The sequence below is a fragment of the Puntigrus tetrazona genome, chromosome 13 (assembly GCF_018831695.1).
Source record: "Puntigrus tetrazona isolate hp1 chromosome 13, ASM1883169v1, whole genome shotgun sequence".
Lineage (NCBI taxonomy): Eukaryota > Metazoa > Chordata > Actinopteri > Cypriniformes > Cyprinidae > Puntigrus > Puntigrus tetrazona.
Window position 1 is genome coordinate 23,356,147 of NC_056711.1, and position 18,440 is coordinate 23,374,586.

An 18,440-nucleotide genomic window follows, 5' to 3' on the forward strand; every position below is an offset into this window, starting at 1 on the left:
AAGACTACTAGATTTTTGCAATAAAAAACCCCCAAAACAATTAATTGCATATAGTAAGGTCAACTAAAAGTGTTACATTGCACAGACAAATATGAGTAAAATCATAATTTTAATAACTATTACCCCTACAAATGAACACTTCTTTTGCACTTCTCAAAAGTGCAACTAGTCACAATGCATTATGGGATTTTCTGAAAAGCTCCTGGCATTGTAATGTCTCAAAATGCAGTTACACTATATTTCGATAGTAGACATTATTTTACTTTTAAGTAATTTTGCCACTAACTCTCATTAATGCAACCTGTGTTGTTAAAAGCGCTATATAAATAAAAATGATTGATCGATTAATCTGCAACTATATTGATGGAAATGTTTGGTAATCAATGCAGGGACTTGCAGATGCGTTTCTGTCCAGCTCTCTGTGGGCAAATATCAGTTCCAGATCCTTTGTGTAAACTGAAATAAAAACTCTCAATTCAGCATGAAAAGTAAGCAGATATCGGCAGTTTGATCTTATGTCAATAAGTACCTTACTGTGGCAGTCAAAAATCACACTTACAGTAATGCACCTACAATGAGGTAAGGCATTACCCACAATTTCATAGAAATTATTCTCGGTGGCTGCAGCATGCCACAGATACTGTCAATAGAGCTTAACTTCTATTGAACACAGAGCCTTCCTTTCAACAAATACTTCACTTTAACCTAGCTTAATGTGCAGACACAGCTATGTGAGCCATTCACAGACCGATTTTCCTACTGTGTCTTTATGGCGGTCTTTCAGAACATCTTTTTGAGCCAGGGAGGTCTGAACACCTGAAGAAAGCTGTCAGCATTCCCATTTATCTCAATGAAGGCTGTTTGGCTGGTGCGTATAGTCCCTAAACTACATAACCTTGAAGCTGGGCACATTGTAATAAACCAAACCAAGCCAAAAAACAACCCACAAAAACAGAAAACTAAATATAGACACTGCTCTTGATTAATGACGAACATAAACAAAACACTAAATAAAACCAACAAAAACAGGACTAATATTATATATATATATATATATATATATATATATATATATATATATATATATATATATATATATATATATAAACTGTCTAATTTTCATCCTTGGTCCTATTTATTACTACAAAATGTTTCAATCTTTAAACTGATACCATGAATTTTATTTTTTAACCTACCCTTTCCAATGGATAAAGCGTTTCACACGTAAATTCATAAATATATAGAAGAAATGTAATGCCGTTTCATGTTGAATAATGGATTATTGGTTTAATAATGGTGTGCTGGGCAATGTACCACACAGAAGCAATACAATTACAAAACGGCAAATTCTATTATGCTGTAACTAATTTGATGAATTAACCCAGTGTATTAATGAATTCTTAGAAGTTCTTAGAAATGTGTCCAGACGTTCTCTGTCTGGCGCCGAGCTGGACACAAACTGCACATTCAAGCAGCCTCCTCTTCTGTAATTGAATTACGGGCACATTTCAGTATTTTCTAGCCGAACGTCATCTGCAGCTCTCCTGTATGGTTTGGTTCATCAGGGTCACTAGGCTAAAGACAGACTGAACGGGTAGGTCATGAATCACACAGTGCGTGCGTGTGTGTGTGTGTGTGTGTGTGTGTGTGTGTGTGTGTGTGAGTGTGACAGCGAGGCACAGGATCTGTCCAGATGTACAATTTCTCTGGAGGCTGAGCGGCGAAAGGTTTGGGATTATCAATTACTCAAAGATCGCATGTGTGTGAGAAGAAAACAGGGCCAGGGGAACGCTAGGTGGGAATGAGGTGGAGTGAGCAGACGTCACTAGGGCCTTGGGGGTCCTTGTTAGTCTCAACAAAAGCACAGATACATAATCAAGTACTGCACACACACACACACACACACTATCACACACAGTGATGCATCATTAGTAGTGCCATCTAATAGTCAGAGTTAGGGATTTGAACAAACCACTATGCGTAAGCATTAAAGGATTAGTTGACCCCAAAATTAGATTCTGTCATTCTATATTTGCCCTTGAGTAATTTCTAATCCCATGTTACTTCTTTACTGGTCACACTTTTCAAACAGCGAATGGGGAACGGTGCTTTTAGGCTTCACAAAGGACACAAAGCGCCATAAGAGATATCCTAGAGGAAGCACACATGACTAAAAAACAAATAATATTCAGTAATATTATCAATTTAACTACACTAATACTATTAGGTGCGAAAAGTTATTTGAACTGAATACTAGTGACAATAACTTGGAAGTGAAATTTAAGCAACTTTGAGCTAAATTGAGCTGAATAATGACTCTATTGTCTTTTTAAGCTGCTTTACATAATATAATTACATAATTCATGAATTGTATAAAACTAACACTGTTTATTAGACTGTATGAAAGCTTGTTATGATAAACAAACTGAAATTTAAGTCGTTATTTATTGATTAACAGTCCTGCTGAATTTATGCAGTAGATCAGTAGAATTTATGAACATTATGAACATTATGAACAAATCTTTCACGCTGGTATATATGAACTGGATAAACAGATATATTATTAGATTATTATTATTATTATTAGATTTACTATTTAGGTAACAGCAATCCTTCCTTAATCTATATGTATGTATATGTATACATGTATATATATATGTATATATATATATATATATATATATATATATATATATATATATATATATATATATATATATATATATATATAAAAATGGAACCCAACACATATCTACAGACCAGAATGTCCTAGAAAATAAAAACACCTGAAATACACAAAAATATCTATAGATTATTTGTTTAAAACAGCTATATCATAACACTAGTTTGAATCATTTGAAAGTCAACAAAGAGATAAAGGCTAGAGTGTAGGGAATGTGTGCTTTCAGGGTAAAAACAGTCACAAGATATAAAACATGACCGATCCTGTCTCACAAAAAAGCTGCACCTTCAACAACAAGCACTTTTCATCCTAAATTTTGAACCCAAGAATAAAAATAAAATAGGATCTACTCAACAGTGTCTTATCAAACAGATGTTGACCTGAATTGTAAGTTTAATCATCCTCTGTCACCGGCAACCCGATCCATCCTTGAAAACCCTTGAAAGAGACAGAATTAGAAAACAGCAAGATGTCTTGTCCTTTAGCCTATTGATTTAACAAATCATTCGACGTCACATTGTCAGAACTTATTGCAAACCTTACATTCACGATCAGATGCAGGGAATATATATATATTAGAAATATTCACATGCATATGTACATTAATACGTATACAGTATTCAGTACGGATGATGGGTGAGATAATGCTCGAACCCGTACGTACTCAAAAGGACTGATGGTACTTTGACTCTAGAAATTGTATTGATTGCACAAAGGGCCTGACACACTAGAGGTATTACAGGTCACGGTATTTGCGAAAGCTGGAACAGAAAGATACGAAGAGCATCACATGGACCGAAGCCACTGGCCCTGCTGTTAGGCCTGTGATGAGGCGCTCACATTCACTGCAACAGAGAAATCATATGATGTCCGGGTATCTCCACAGCTCAAGACTGTGTGGAGCACACCAGAGCAGGACAACCTATTATTAAACTAATCAGCGATCTCACAAGTACACTTGTGACCTATCGAATAAAAGATGTTCAGATTTTACTTGGAATTCTGTGAAAGCTTCGCTATTGTTTTTCTCAATTAGAGCCTTGTGAGTAACCTGCATCAACGGTCTCTTATTCTCTGAATCTCATGAATGTGCTCATTTAAGAAGTCGTCATTATAAAAGTAACTGATTAATTTGTTAAATGTTCAAATGTGTGTCAAATGACTTGTCAATATTAAATATGTTCGAATAAATTGTTATTATAAAACATTGTACACTATAACCTACGCTATATTTACGTTTCTGTGGAGACGCGCCTATAAGATCCAATATATATTACTGTAAATATTTTCAGCTCTCTCGCCTTGGCAATAAAATCGTCATAGAAATGTATTTATAGTTTCTAGTGTTTTTAGCGTTTCTATAAAAAGTCAAAAAAAAAAAAAAAAAACGAAAAATAACAAAATAAAAAAACACTGGGATTAATGAGCTGCTCAAATCAAAATAGGGATGAAAACAGGTGAGCGCCAGCCAATAAGATTCTTTGCGCATAAGTTCAGCACACTCCAGAGAAACCAGCAGATCTTAAAAGCTGAAGAATTCCATAGGAACTCAATTCTGATTTTTATGAAAGACTCTCTCGCTCACTATCTGTCTTTGTGTGTGTGAGACAAAGCTACTGAAAAATAAAATTATAAGCCTAATAATATTAGCCTATAAAATGTATAGTAACGCCACGTTTTATTATCAGTAACGCTACTAATACATGCTTAATATTCTAGTAATATGCATGCTAATAAACAACTAGTTAACTAAGTGTTATGATAAAATATATATATATATATATATATATGCATGTTTGTATGTACAGTCAGTGATAACCAGCACAGTTTGGTTACCAGCATTTTTCAAGATATCTGTTATTAGGTTCTGCAGAGGACAGAAAGACATACAGGTTTGAAAGGAAATTAAAATTGTAAGTTTTAAGACTCTCAGATTTAATCATATGTATAACAAATTTAGCATCAGTGAATCAACATATCTATATTATGCAAAATTAGATTAAATCATTCATAATTTTGAATAATTCAACACCAAACTTTTTTTTTCTCTTTCTTTGGAAAGCATTTTTGCTTTTGAGTTTTCCGATGTGTGATAGAAATATCTTATGGATTTATGAATGAACTGCTAATTAAATTAAAAATTAAAATACTCCAGGACAGGTCTACTCACATTTATGACACTCCTACCGTTAAAAATGCTCATAATAACTTTTTAAACTCCACAATAAGTAAATAAAACTCTTCAAAGGTGACGCCATAAAATATATACAAATTTCAAACACAAAATTATACAAATGGCTCTGGTGCATGAGGTGCATAACAAATGAAGCTCATCATTATTCCTTAGTATGATGTGGTGAGTGAGCAAAGTGCATACACACAGTCAAGTACATGACAGAAGACAGCAGAGGTTTTCAGCTCTCACAGGGAGGGCCTGAAGTTCAATGTTATTGTGGAAGCTGTTCAGAGAGTTTATTGTGTACTAATGACCAGGCCCACACATCATCTACAAGCTCAAAACCTAATATGAAAATAGCACTGGCAGATCCATTGAGAGCATTTTTTGATATACATTCAGGGTATGTTTACAGAACAAGTACCCAATTCCCCCTTAATTTATCCCACAAAAAAAAAAAAATAATAATAAAATAAAAATATATTATACATGGAAGTGGACTATTAAACTTTTTAAATTTTTATTTTAATTGGTAAATCATAAATTTGTGGCTAGGGTGTGTTTCACCACCGGATTGTGCAGCATTGCTTTGAAACTAAATATTACACAAATAAAATAAATTAACTAACAAAATCTTTAAAATAAAGATAAACAGATATGAAACAACATATGAAAAGCATCGTGTCTTGGTTAACTGATCTCATATTCTAAACCATAGTGAAAAAAAAAAAAAAATCTCTGAGCATTGACGTGCACAAAGAATTTGAAAGCTAACATGCATGCTAATTCAAAGCACTGCTTGATATGCATCACAGGCCAAGACAGGATCTGGCACACACGATTTGCAAAGAGACTGATGTTGAAACGGTGCCTGAGAAAAAAATCCTGCTGCCCAGCCGAGGTTAACCATCAGCCGGCAGCCTGTGAGAGAGCGCTGCTGCACTCATGCAGAAAACATTCCCAAAATGCGACACATTCACCCTCCTCCAGTCCCCCTCCCAACCGACTGCATGCCCCTGGAGGTTGGCTCTGACGTCAGTAGCTGAGCTGGGCCGGCCGCCAACCCTGTGGGCCCTTGATGGATGTGATGGGTCGAGTGGAGCGGGCCGCGGCACGAAGCATGCTGTGCACAGAGAAGCCAGTCCCGCTTAAACAGCCCTAATGACCCGTGAGGACCCAGCAGGCCCCTCTCTCCCATGCTTTCACCAGTGCACTAACCCTTTAGCCTTCTGCAATCTTTGCTGCTCAGGTTACATCCACACAGACACATGCACAGGAGAAGTGTGCTCATCAAGTGTATTGATGTAGTTCGGTTGATGCAATGACTAACGTTGCACCAACCGATAATCTAAATCAAAACAGAACTTTATTGTGCCATATAAATTCCTGATAAAAAGGAAAAAAAATTCAAAATGAAAATGAAAATTTCAAAATTAAAAGTTCAAATTGAATTAATACACACTTTGAATTTGATGTGTAAGAATATTTGTATGGGCATGAATTTTACTAGCATTCTGAAATGTACAAGCAATATCTAAATAAAACATGCAATATGTGTGTGTTACTATAAAGTGCAAAAGTTTAATAATAACTTTAATAATGTTCTCAACCTCTAATACCTCTAATTCCTTCAGGATTATTTTAGCATCTCTGATATACTAGTATATTTTTATTAATATTTTGAATTTGTATTTTTGTATGTTTTCTCAGCTAATCATTAAGCTAAGAATAGAATAGTATTTTGTAAGCCTAATAAGAAGTTGTATTTTTAAAATTTGTGATTTTTCAAATTCGTGATTATTTTAATTTCAGTGATGGTTTAGTTGTTTTAGTATTAAATATAAAACAAGTGTTTTACCTCATAAAAGTAAAACTCTGTCCTTTAAATTGAATTGTTTTATTTGATTTATTCTACCGATTTAAATCATGTTATTTTAAGTCAGTTTATATTGATATGTAGAATTATAGGGTTAGCTGTATTTTTTCCCATCTTCCTGTATTTTTAGATGTGTTTTTAAGACCAAACCATGAACCCATCAGCCGATAACCGCTGTTATATAGTATTATACCAGCATAATAAGCATGGAAACAAAATGCATTCATAATATATCTATTCCCAAATGAAAGAAATCATCACAGCAAGTAAACACAGGACTATTTTTAGGGCACGGGGCTCTTATTGAAGAACACTGGAGCGCACAGCCATGAGTCCGTACCTGCAGGTTGGCTGCTGTTCTTTCGTTTCAGCCATCTGTCTACAGTCTCTGCACTCACGCTCTCCAACACAAACTCATCCAGCATCTGCGGGTGGAGCGAGAGATAAGCCTTCACTTTCTCATCCGTCAGACCTGCAAAAGAGCGATCAAGATTAGTTCCTTCCCCTCGAACTCATTCGCCAAAAAAAAGAACATCAGTGCCGTTTGAAAATATCAGGATCTTGTTACTGCATGCTTACTTACAGCATTAAAACAAGTCTACATGGTTACACGTGGTTGTCCGTTGTTCCTATTTCTTGTAAATACCAACAAACAGGGTGTAAGGATGCCTTAAGTGAGATTTTAATTCACAGAGACTGTATATAGTCTGCCAGAAGGACACTAATAAACGGCACCGGGAACACGTTTGCAAAATATCACTTCTTTGGAAACGGGCATGAAAATAGACAGATGGACTAGGCATTTTTATTCAGCTTCATTCACGATGGGACTACTGGGGCAGTTACTAGACTGTTGTACAAAACTATAACAGGACAGCAAGCAAATAAAAATATTTTAAACTGTACTGTATATTGACACCTGTTGGTGCAGCGCTGCAGTTTTTCTTTATTAGTTTATTCTTTTTTCATAACAAAATGATCATACGAGAAAAACATGTTGTTCGCATTTAATTTAGCCAGTCGTCTAAATAAAAAATGATTTTGTTATATAGCCTGGCAGCTAAATGTCATACTGCTGTTTTACAGTTTACCTTGCTATTATTACTAGAACAAATTGAACGGTTTGATCATGTGACAGATGCTGGTTAAGCAAATTAAATGAGAATATACCTGCCTACATCATCATTTTTAAATCGCCACTTATGTATCGGGGTGCTGCAAGGCTCTGTGCTGGGACTACTCTCATTATGCATTCTCAGTGCGTTTACAGTAATGAAATAGTCTTCAGCAAGCAACAAGGCCCTTATAGAGACACGGAAAGAAGATGGACAAGCTGACTGTGCTCAATAGGCAATTAAGTGTTCGAGAGCTCACTAAGCGCTGTTGTTTATTGTCTTTGTTGTTGGGGCAAACATCCATTTACTAGGCCATCGCTGAAGCCAAGCACATTTTGGTTGGCAAACAACAAAACAACCCATGCTTTTGTTGCACCCCCATATAGAAGTAATATTTAAATGTGTTTATCTTTTTAGGATTTTTAGGATTTACTATTTACTGCATTTAAAAATATTTACAGATGCCAGCTCAGAATTCGGAGAAATACATCATAAAAACAGTGCAGGGTATGACTGACTTTTGCGTCAATGGAAATTTAGAGACTGGACATCCAGGAACTTTACTTAAATACCTCCTTTCTATGTAAAATTGAAGGGGGATGCCACGACGGACTCAACTAAAACCGAACACTTTAAGCATATGTATGGCTTGACTTAATGTGCAAACTCGAGGGAAACACAGCTGGGAGGCATGTGTTCCACACTATACAAACACACACACACACACACACACACACACACACACACACACACACAGACACACACACGAATGTCAGCAGGAAGATATTGAGACCCAAACTAGCCCACAAGAGCTCCCACAAGCAGACAAAGGCTAGTAAGAGGCTAAAGACTGTTTTGGTGCACAACAACAAAAGACAAAACAGATGAGAATGGCAGAGCCTTCGCTCTTTGAACGTTCAATCCAAACCAGATGTGTGAAAAATATTCATATCCATACTCACCCTCAGACACAAACAGCTGTATACAGTATGTTGCACAAGTATTCATTATACCGTCAGTCTACAACCCTCACCTAATTCCACCGTGTCATATCCCGGTCTCAAAGAGGAAGGAGTTGAATGCAAAATTGTATTTATTTTAAACAAATAATCATCAGGTAACAATTTAGAATGAGGATCATTTCTCGCTATTTCTCTCTAATCAGTTGCTTATTAGCATGCCTAATAATAACGCATTGGCTGTTTATTAGTGCTTATAAAGCGTTTACTCTTCATGACCATATTCTACATCTTATCCAAAACCTAAACTTAACAACTCCCTATTAACTATTCATGAGGAAAATAGTTTATTTAGGAGAAATTAATGGCTTGTTTCACTCTAAAAAATGTATCCCGTTCGACAAAAAGATCATGAAAATGTCAAAAATTCGAGAAATGGCAAACTTTATTATTATCCTATTAGGCATCATGTTAATTTTCTTGATATTTTGTAATTAATCGAATGATAATAAGTTCACAGAGGTTAAACAAAATGCCTGAAATTGACTAAATTCTTCTTCTGATCTTTTGGCAAGCCCTTTTACAGAAACCTTTACGTTCTTAAATTATAACGCGAGCATATTCATATTTTAAACATTACAGGGATCAAAAGGTACTGCCGAACAGGAATGGCCCATCCTATGAATTATTCCACTGGACTAGACTTGGAATCTCTTAGTTCTTTCATTAAACTCTCACTCGCGTATCTCTTCTAGTCTATTTTTGCAGGCACTTTAAAATGTTACTTTTTTTAAACCGCCCCGTCTTAATCAGAATGCTTTTACTGTTAAAATATAAAAAAAAACAAAAAACAGAAGCACGATAATCACTTTAATTTACCTGTCAAAATGCTGGAAAGCATTTCAAATCATCTGTATTTTATTTTTTTAAAGGATAAAGCAACCTTTTACAGCTGGTTTTAGCTCAGGGGGGAAAAAAGCATGGTGATGTATGGAGGCACAGGTCTGTATACGCAGAGAGAGAGAGACAGCAGAAGAGAAAAAACAGGAGGGGGCCAGGGGCTGCTGCCGACTGACGCTGTCCAGACACGAGACACAGCTCTTCAGGAGCGCAACGCCTCACGAGACTCCCAGAGCCAGTGCTGACGCACATGGGCAGAGAACACTGCTTCATAAATCAGACACTGGAGGGGACGCAGACACACAGGCTGAGTGCGAGAAGAGAGAAATTACACTCGCCGGCTTTCTGTGAGGTTTCCTGCAGCATGAACTCCCATTACACAGAGAATAACGCTTGATAATTGCTGTTTGTGTTTCTCTTCATATTAAAACGTGTTGCATGTTTTATGACATATTAATGAGTTACATACTTAGACAACTGTAAGGCATGAGATTTCTATGCCTTATTCTTTTATTATAGTCTTGCATGCATTTTGATCACTTTAACAGAATGGCTATGGAATACTTGTTTCTTTAAATATGTATGTTACGTCACACCAGAAAGTTATTTAAAATTGTGAAAAACTTTTGACACCACCAGCAACATATCATTGATGTATGCAAAAAAAAAAAAAAAAAAAAAAGAAAAGAAAAATCGGCACCAAACTGGTGCCATTGGTTAAGCTGGTGTCTGATTGGTCGGGATGCACAAATTAAGAGAGCAATGTTTTAAAAGTGTTTTTTTGGAAAACGTAATTCTAGAATGAATAAATGTCATTTTTGGATGAAGAGAAATGGGAAACAGAATATCACATATTTATGTACACATAATTGTAGATTTGAACCTGAAATCTTAATGTTGAGTCACCTTATAATACTTCCTCTCATTATCTTAGTCCTTTTTAAACAGAAAAAGACGAGCATGTATCAGCAGCTCTTCGTCACCCCATTACAAAGTCCACCTTGCAGTGTTCCTGTGCCATTTCTTTTTTTATTGTTTGTTGTGTTACGGGAAAAAGAGCTGTAAAAAAATATTAGCGGTCTAATCACATGCAACATCATCAAAGCTTCTGCATGCATCACATGACGCCGGAGATCACAACAGCAAACCAAAGCAACAGCCCAAAACCACAAAGCACTCAAGACTCACCACCCTTTCTATCCCTGCATAACACTTTAAATGGCCAATAGCGATCACTGGACTGCCGTGCCCCGTGGGGGTTTTTCTCCACGAAGACAAAAACAACCTTTTTCACTTCCCCAAACTAAACCGAACTTCCACGAATGTTATCGTAGCAATGCTGCAATGGAAGTCGGTTTAGTTTCTTGGTTGCACATGTGAAGGTGAAGCCACATTCAAAGAAATACTAAGTGATATTTAACGCGCAGTAGTGTATAATTGTAATTTTATAGTTGCGGTGTTCGCCAAGCCAAGGTTTACTACTATTGCTCACACTGAGGGTTTGGGATTTTTTTTTGCGCTGTTCATTGTATTAGACTTCAGCGTCATCCCACAGAATTTGTGCAACAGACATGAATGCAAAAAAATAAAAATTAAAACATGTGGCTTGCTTATAAAGAACATACTTTTCACCTGGCATGTCATGAAACTAGTCCATAGACTTAGACTGAAGGAGAGACCTCAGACATTTAGAGGTAGGCTCTTCAGACAGCTAACATTTATTTAAAACCGAATTACAAATACTGTTTGAAGAAAAATTCACCTTTTAAGGAAGCAGAATTAAAATAAAATAAAATAAAACTACAATCTCAACTACAATCAAATTGAAAACCTCTGGAATATCAGCAGATATTAGAGAGAGAGGTGAGACGTTTTAAATTTGAAGATCAGGGTACATTTTACTCTGAAATTTCCACATCTTCATTCTGTTCGAGAGTCTTCTACCCATGATTCTTCATGAATGTTTTTTTCTTTCTGAAGCATCAGTGAGCGTATGACCTTCCGTAATAGTTGCATATGAGTCCTTCAGTTGTCCTCAATGTTGTTGTTGTTAAGGGTTCAAGTACACAAAAATGCTGGAAATCCAAAGAATTTGTGGGACCTTAAGCATTTTTCTGAAGAACAGCCGGCAGTTTAACTGTTCATAACAAACAAGGGACTCGTGAAGAACTATTAAAAAAAAAAAAAAGACTGCTGTGGATCATTCAGGTAACAACCCAGTATTAAGGATCAAGGGGCATGTAAACAGTTGAATGGGGCCAGATTGTAAATTCAACATTTATTTTCTATTTTAGAATACATCTAATTATCTTTTATTGGAAAAATCTTATTCAGGCCATTTTGCAGATGTGTATGTAAGCTTTAAAGTTTTGATTGTATATAAATATAAAACACACACATACATAGAGTTGTCAAATTATTAATTAGCAATTAATCGCATTCAAAATAAAAGGTTTTTTTTGCATTATATACTGTATGTGTGTGTACTGTGTATATTTATCGCAATTAATAGTTTGACAGTTTATGCATGTATTGGACAGTATATTGTATTGTAGTAATTGTGTTAAGTTAAATGCTACTATTAAGTGAAAAAATACTATGTATAGTGAAAAGCACTATATAAAAAATGTTGAATTAAACGAAAAACACAAAAAAAATAATGCATGAAATTTCAAAAGTTAATTTAGCACAAACGTAGCATTAAAGGAACACTATGGTAACTCTTATCTGGCACCCTAGGGGTTAACAAACAGAACATTCTAACCAGAGGCTACTACAGTCCAAAAATAAGCACTTATTATAATGTATGTAGTGATTCAGGTTAAGAAAAAAAAAGGTGGATTGGAAGAGGAATTTATGATGTACTCGCTCATTATATATATTTTGCTACTTTTAAACACAAAAACGTTACATAGTGCTGCTTTAAATACAGTTTCATAATTGTGTCCAGAATTCTGAATCAAATTTCAGTTCAACATCCTCTATGGCCAATTCATTTCAGATCTACTGTATAATCTGAAAGAAAGCCAATTCTTAAACTCTGAATTTCATCCAACCACCCACAACACTGTTACTGTGAGTTTTTGCAAAGTCGCCTAAAATATTCTTCATGAAATGAAAAGACCTAGCTTTATATCGCTGCACTATTTTCCGCCATACGAAGCCACGGCATACAAGCACTTCAGAAATAGTCCCATTATTTATTCATTTGCAAAGAAGATTCACTTATCCAGGGAGGCCGACACTTTTCACACTTTCTCTTGTGTGGCATCTTCCAGACACGGGGAAGTGATCGTGGCATAACTTGGACAAAGAAAAGGTTCAAATAAAACAGCGGCATTCGTTGCGTCCCCTGCCAATGGTTCTTGGAAAGAGCTGGATGCACATCAGTCCAGAACATTACTCTTGGGTTGCAAAATCACACAGTTGAAGCGCAAGCAAAGCTCTGGGTCTGTAGTTTTTTCACAGAGAGCAAAGAAAACAAAAACAAGGAGAAATACGATCAAATGATGAGAGTGGTGATATGTAGACGTAGGCGCTGATAATGTCTCTTAAACAGCCCACGCTGTCCTTGAACACAAAGAGCATTTGTTCCTAATGAACATTTGAAACTCAAGCTAGCAACTATAAACTGTAGATAAGTGACATAGTGATGTTATGATACCAGAGTTAAGACAGCAATGTGATCTTACAGACACTGTCTTTTCAGTTTGTTCTTTTAAACAAAACAGACATAGAAGTACATTTGTAATATCAACGAAGACGACATTTTGATAGCGGTGTTTCCAAGTACCAGATAATTTGTGACTATGCAGATCTTCCCATTTGAAATTAGATTTGAAGTCAAATGCTGGAGCTGGAGCAAGAAGTGTTGCAAATGGTGACAATGATGCCAAGAACACAAAATGTATACATTGAATGTAATTGACTGTCAAAAAAAAACTAACTATAAATGCTTTTCTGGTAAAAACACTTGCTTTTTCAAACTTCACTGTATATATATATATATATATATATATTTTAGCCTGGTCTGTCTCAATGGTTTAGCAATGCCCATCAATGTTAAAGTTATTGCAATGGCCAGTTAAATCAAAGTAGGCGGAGCCTACTGTTCACAGAAGCAGAGCACAAATTCCAGCAAGAAGCATCAGTTTTATGTTAAAAGAGAGAAGGCAGAAAATAGCAGGATGAATGTAGAGAAACTTTTAATATTTCACAAACATTTTATGAAAGAAAAGAACCAACAGTAACATTGATGTTACTACTCTGATTGCTACAGTGATGCAAGCTACTCAATTTTTTTCTCAAATGTGGACATTTTGAAATGAAAATACGACATTATTTACATGATTCACAATTCCTAACTGAATGTGTTGAGACAAAAATAAATTCAACATATTAGATTTAAAAATAAAAGTGGATGTGTTCACAATATTTGCAATATTCTATTTGTAAAACGTTCACAAAGTAGCTCAAAATGATTCCTTCCCAACTTGAATTAGACCTAGAATTTTTGGTTGCTAACTACATTCTACTAACTAGAAGTAACTCTGTCATTACATGTTGACTAATTCTCAATAATTAGCCACTACATGTCTACTAATTCTAAGAGTAGACTGTTAGGGTAGGTTTAGGGTTAGAACTAACAGAATTTGTTACAGAATTTCCTTCACCATTCAATTGTGTAATACTGCATAGTATGTACAGTTGGCACATGATGCTATAACCTACTGTAAGTTAATGTTTGACATAATAAAAAGAAACTTTGAAAAGAATGGAATGACAAAAATTCTATCCCTTTTTTTATCCGTCTCGTGGGAAATTGTTTCAAAGGGATCTGGTTTCATCTGCTGCCTTAGTGACATTTGCTGTTTATTTCATCGACCCAAGATTCCTCCGACCAGCTCTTCATCTCTTTGCACATGCAATAAGAGTACATGTGACGTGATTGAACATCAGACCTCTGGGACCAGTGCTATCTCACGGGCTTAAAACAGATGCCTCTCGGCCCACGCGGCTCCCAGCTGATGTGGCCCCTGCTGCTCAGATCAGTGATGGTACGCATACAGTTGGCCCCTAATTAGGAGACAGAGCCCTGCCTTTGATGCAGTGAGCTTTAAAGTTCAACTTTCGTATTTGTTCAAAAATCACTCAGTCAAAAGTGTTCCCTCTCAGGATAATGATATGCCTAAATGACGTCATCCTTACTCAGTATTCTGATGAATCAACCCATCGTCAACACTAAGTCATCTAATTATACTGTGAGAGCTGGAACAAGTTACCATGTTTGGAGTGTGTAATAGAGTTCAGACACTGGATATTCACAATCTCCGTCTCATCCCCTCAAATACAAATGTAATTTGTTTATTTAGTGGAAACGGCCGCATGCTTCGATAGATGGGAATATAAATATTTCGTTTCATATTACATGGCTGATACAGGAAGAACGTGACATATATTGAAAATCTATATTAATAGTGACAGATGGTGCTCTTTATTTATACACCTTAAAATAATGTACATATTACTGAAATTTGAGAACTGGAGGGTGTATATGACTACAAGTATGTGGACACGCAAACACCACACCCATATCTGTCTGTTGTGCATTTTATTTTAAAGCCACTTCTTGGAAGGCTATTAGATAAGGGGCTCCAAAACTTACCCCTGTAGATGTAAAATATTGAACCTGGGCTTTTGGTGACATTTCCGCAGTTTCAAAGTGAAATGTCCAGTGAGTGGTGTTAAAGTGCGTTTTCAATACATAACCAAGGTCACACTTTTAATTCCATTCTTCAAGTACATATTGTGGCAGTTCAGAATTCAAATGTCTGGACGATGTTAAAGGGTTAGTAAATAAAGGCCTCTTACTGCCAAGTAAGAAAACTTTGCTTCCTTTGCTCCTGTAAACAAACTCCCAAAACTAGCATATCTCAGAGGAGCACGTGAAACATATGTCCTACGTCATCTGCTTACACTGGCTTGCGCTTATGTCAGTGAGCAGAAGTTAAAAAAGCATTTATAACAGGGAGGCCTTCATCCACTCTCTGGAGTTGTATAAGGTGTGCTATATTATGGATGCATGTACTTTATGTGATTACTTTTGGACTGTTAAAAAGAAAAAAAAACTGCAGCTTTTGACACGGTCAATCATCAGATACTTCTGTCCACTTCGTCAGATTCCACTTCGCTGGTTAGAATCCTGTGCCACTGGAAGGTTCTTCAGGGTGGCCAAGGGAGGAGAGGTACACCAAAACACATCAACCGGTTACTGGGGTTCCTCAGGGATCAATTCTTGAACATTTCCTCGTCTCCAAGTACACTACATCACTAGGTCCCATCATACAGGTACATGGCTTCTCCTACCATTGCTATGTTAAAGACACAAAGCTCTACCACTCTGTTCAATCAGACGATTGATTGGTAGATTCACAGATTTTAGGGTGCCTAGGGGTCATCTTAGCATGGATGAAAGATCCTCACCAGCAGCTCAATCTGATGAAGGATGAGCTTCTTGTCTTCCCTGCCAAACCATCTCTACAGGACGACTTTACCATCCAGCTAGGTTCTTCTACAAATACCCCATTGACTTCAGTCAGAAATCTTGGTGTAATCTTTGACAACCAGCTGACTTTTCTAGGCTGGACTACTGCAATGTTTTTTTGGCTGGACTTCTTGCAAGCACAATCAAATCTCTACAAATGATTCGGCGTGATTGGCTTTCAGTGAGCCCAGAAGAGCCCATGTTACACCTCTCTTTCTCTCCGTCAAATTCAAGACACTGACGCTAGCATACAAAACAGCCACAGGCTCAGCACCTGCCTACTTCCATTCACTATTACAAATCTGCATCCCCTCCAGAAGTCTGAGACCTGCGAGTGAACAACGCCTCGCGGTACCATCACAGAGAAGCTCAAAATCACTCTCCAGAACATTCTTGTTCACTGTTCCTGGCTGGTAAAATGATCTTTCCACCCCGATCTGGAATGCTGGATCCCTGTCAATCTTCAAAAAACAACTGAAAACAACTAAATATCTCTTTCAATACTAACTGACTTCATTCTAAATTTATATTTAGAAAAAAAATTCCCTTTCCAGCTTGTACTTATTTGAACAGTCCCTGAGGCTGGTATTACGAGCACTTCCTCTGTCTGTTTGCCTCTTAAAGATGAATCGCTTTATGTACTGCCCATTTGTAAGTAACTTTGGAAAAAAGCCTCTGCAAAATGACTAAATGTAAATGTACTGTGTAACAAATTAAACATACAAAACTGTATATGTGACACTAAAGTTCAAAAGTATCAGTCGTTCTCAAATTGTTTTGAAGTCAACATATTGTACGAGGAATTGTTTGAAAATTAGACTTTTTAAATGGAAACTCTGGCCCTGTAAATGATAATTTATGTGAATTGAAATTGTCTCTAGTGTTCATTGCAATTGGAAACAGCAGCAAAAGTGCTAAAAGAGACATCTTTTAGACATTTTTTCTTTAACAGCTATGAATAAAAATCCTGATTGTTTATGTCCAATATTTTGTGTAAAATAAATGGACATTTCACCTTGACTGATTTTTCGACTGATAACTTTTTTGTCAAAGTAGGGCGCACGGTCCTAATAGCAATGTATGATGATTTAAATATTTTTTATTTAACATGTCAATTTTTCAGTATGTTTGAAAGCATATTATTTCGATTATTGGTGCTTCCATGCTCTCCGTCTCTCTCTCTCAAGCGCACACATGGTTTAAAATCACCAAATATTTATGAAATAGCCTATGAGAAGTACAGAGAGTCTCTCTCTTGCCCCCACCCACCCATACAAGATAATATGACGATATGAAAAATGATCATATCGCCCAACCCTAGTATACTCTGAACATGCTGACACTAATTAAATATATAAACGCAGTATACAGATTTAGTATTACAGTAGAAAGAAGTTTCTAAATACTTCGATGGTGTCTAAATTCTGGATTGATTAATCATAAAATAATAACATTTTGTACTTGTTGCCTCAGGGTCTGAACACTTTGCACACAATTATTAAAGGAACACTGAATTCAAACATATATCAAAACATTTTAGAAATGAATGTCAAGACAGGTTCATGATGTCAAGCTTTAGCACACAAGTAAATCAAAAAAAAAAAAGAAGAAAATATGTGTTTTTAAGCCAACTGAAATGATATGGCTGTAAAGCGAACCAAGCAACACTGAAGCAGATATGAGGGGAGGGATGGTCCAAAATTGGCTGAAACAGCTAGAGGAAATGATTGGCTGCTAATGGATGATCTACAAATTATTAAATTCAAGGGTTCAATGATTTTGTTCACCCTGCACTGCGAGTGATTACTTATTGTACTCAATAAAAAGTGAAAAGCACAGCTGTGCGTTATTAGTTTTGACAGATTGACCACATTTTATGAGTAATCTGGATATTTTCACAAACTTTTTCTTGCCACTGAATAAGATGAAAACAAACTGCATTCTTGCCAAATATACTTTGACAGCACATGTCAAGAGATCTGGGAGAGAATCCAGGAGAACTGTTAGTCCCTATGATGGCCTGATATGCCTGTGGATTACACTATATTCTATCTTGAGGAGCCCTCATTTCCTTTCTGCGTATGTCCTTATTCTATAACGCTGCTCCTTTTTTCTTTTTTAGATTAGTTCTGCACAGTCTCAGATCCCCCCAGACATTTTAATTGCGTCATCCAAGTTTTTTTTTTC

General features: G+C 36.2%; 1 protein-coding gene across 6 annotated transcripts in view; it reads right to left on the reverse strand.

The window, feature by feature from the left end:
- Positions 1 to 18,440, reverse strand: part of pde10a (phosphodiesterase 10A) — an 84,032-nt gene that overhangs the window by 23,327 nt on the left and 42,265 nt on the right. For all 6 annotated transcript variants that reach the window (XM_043255473.1, XM_043255478.1, XM_043255472.1 and 3 more), the window contains one exon: positions 7,076 to 7,207. In XM_043255473.1, the coding sequence (XP_043111408.1) occupies positions 7,076 to 7,207 (132 nt within the window). The remainder of the gene's footprint in view (positions 1 to 7,075; positions 7,208 to 18,440) is intronic.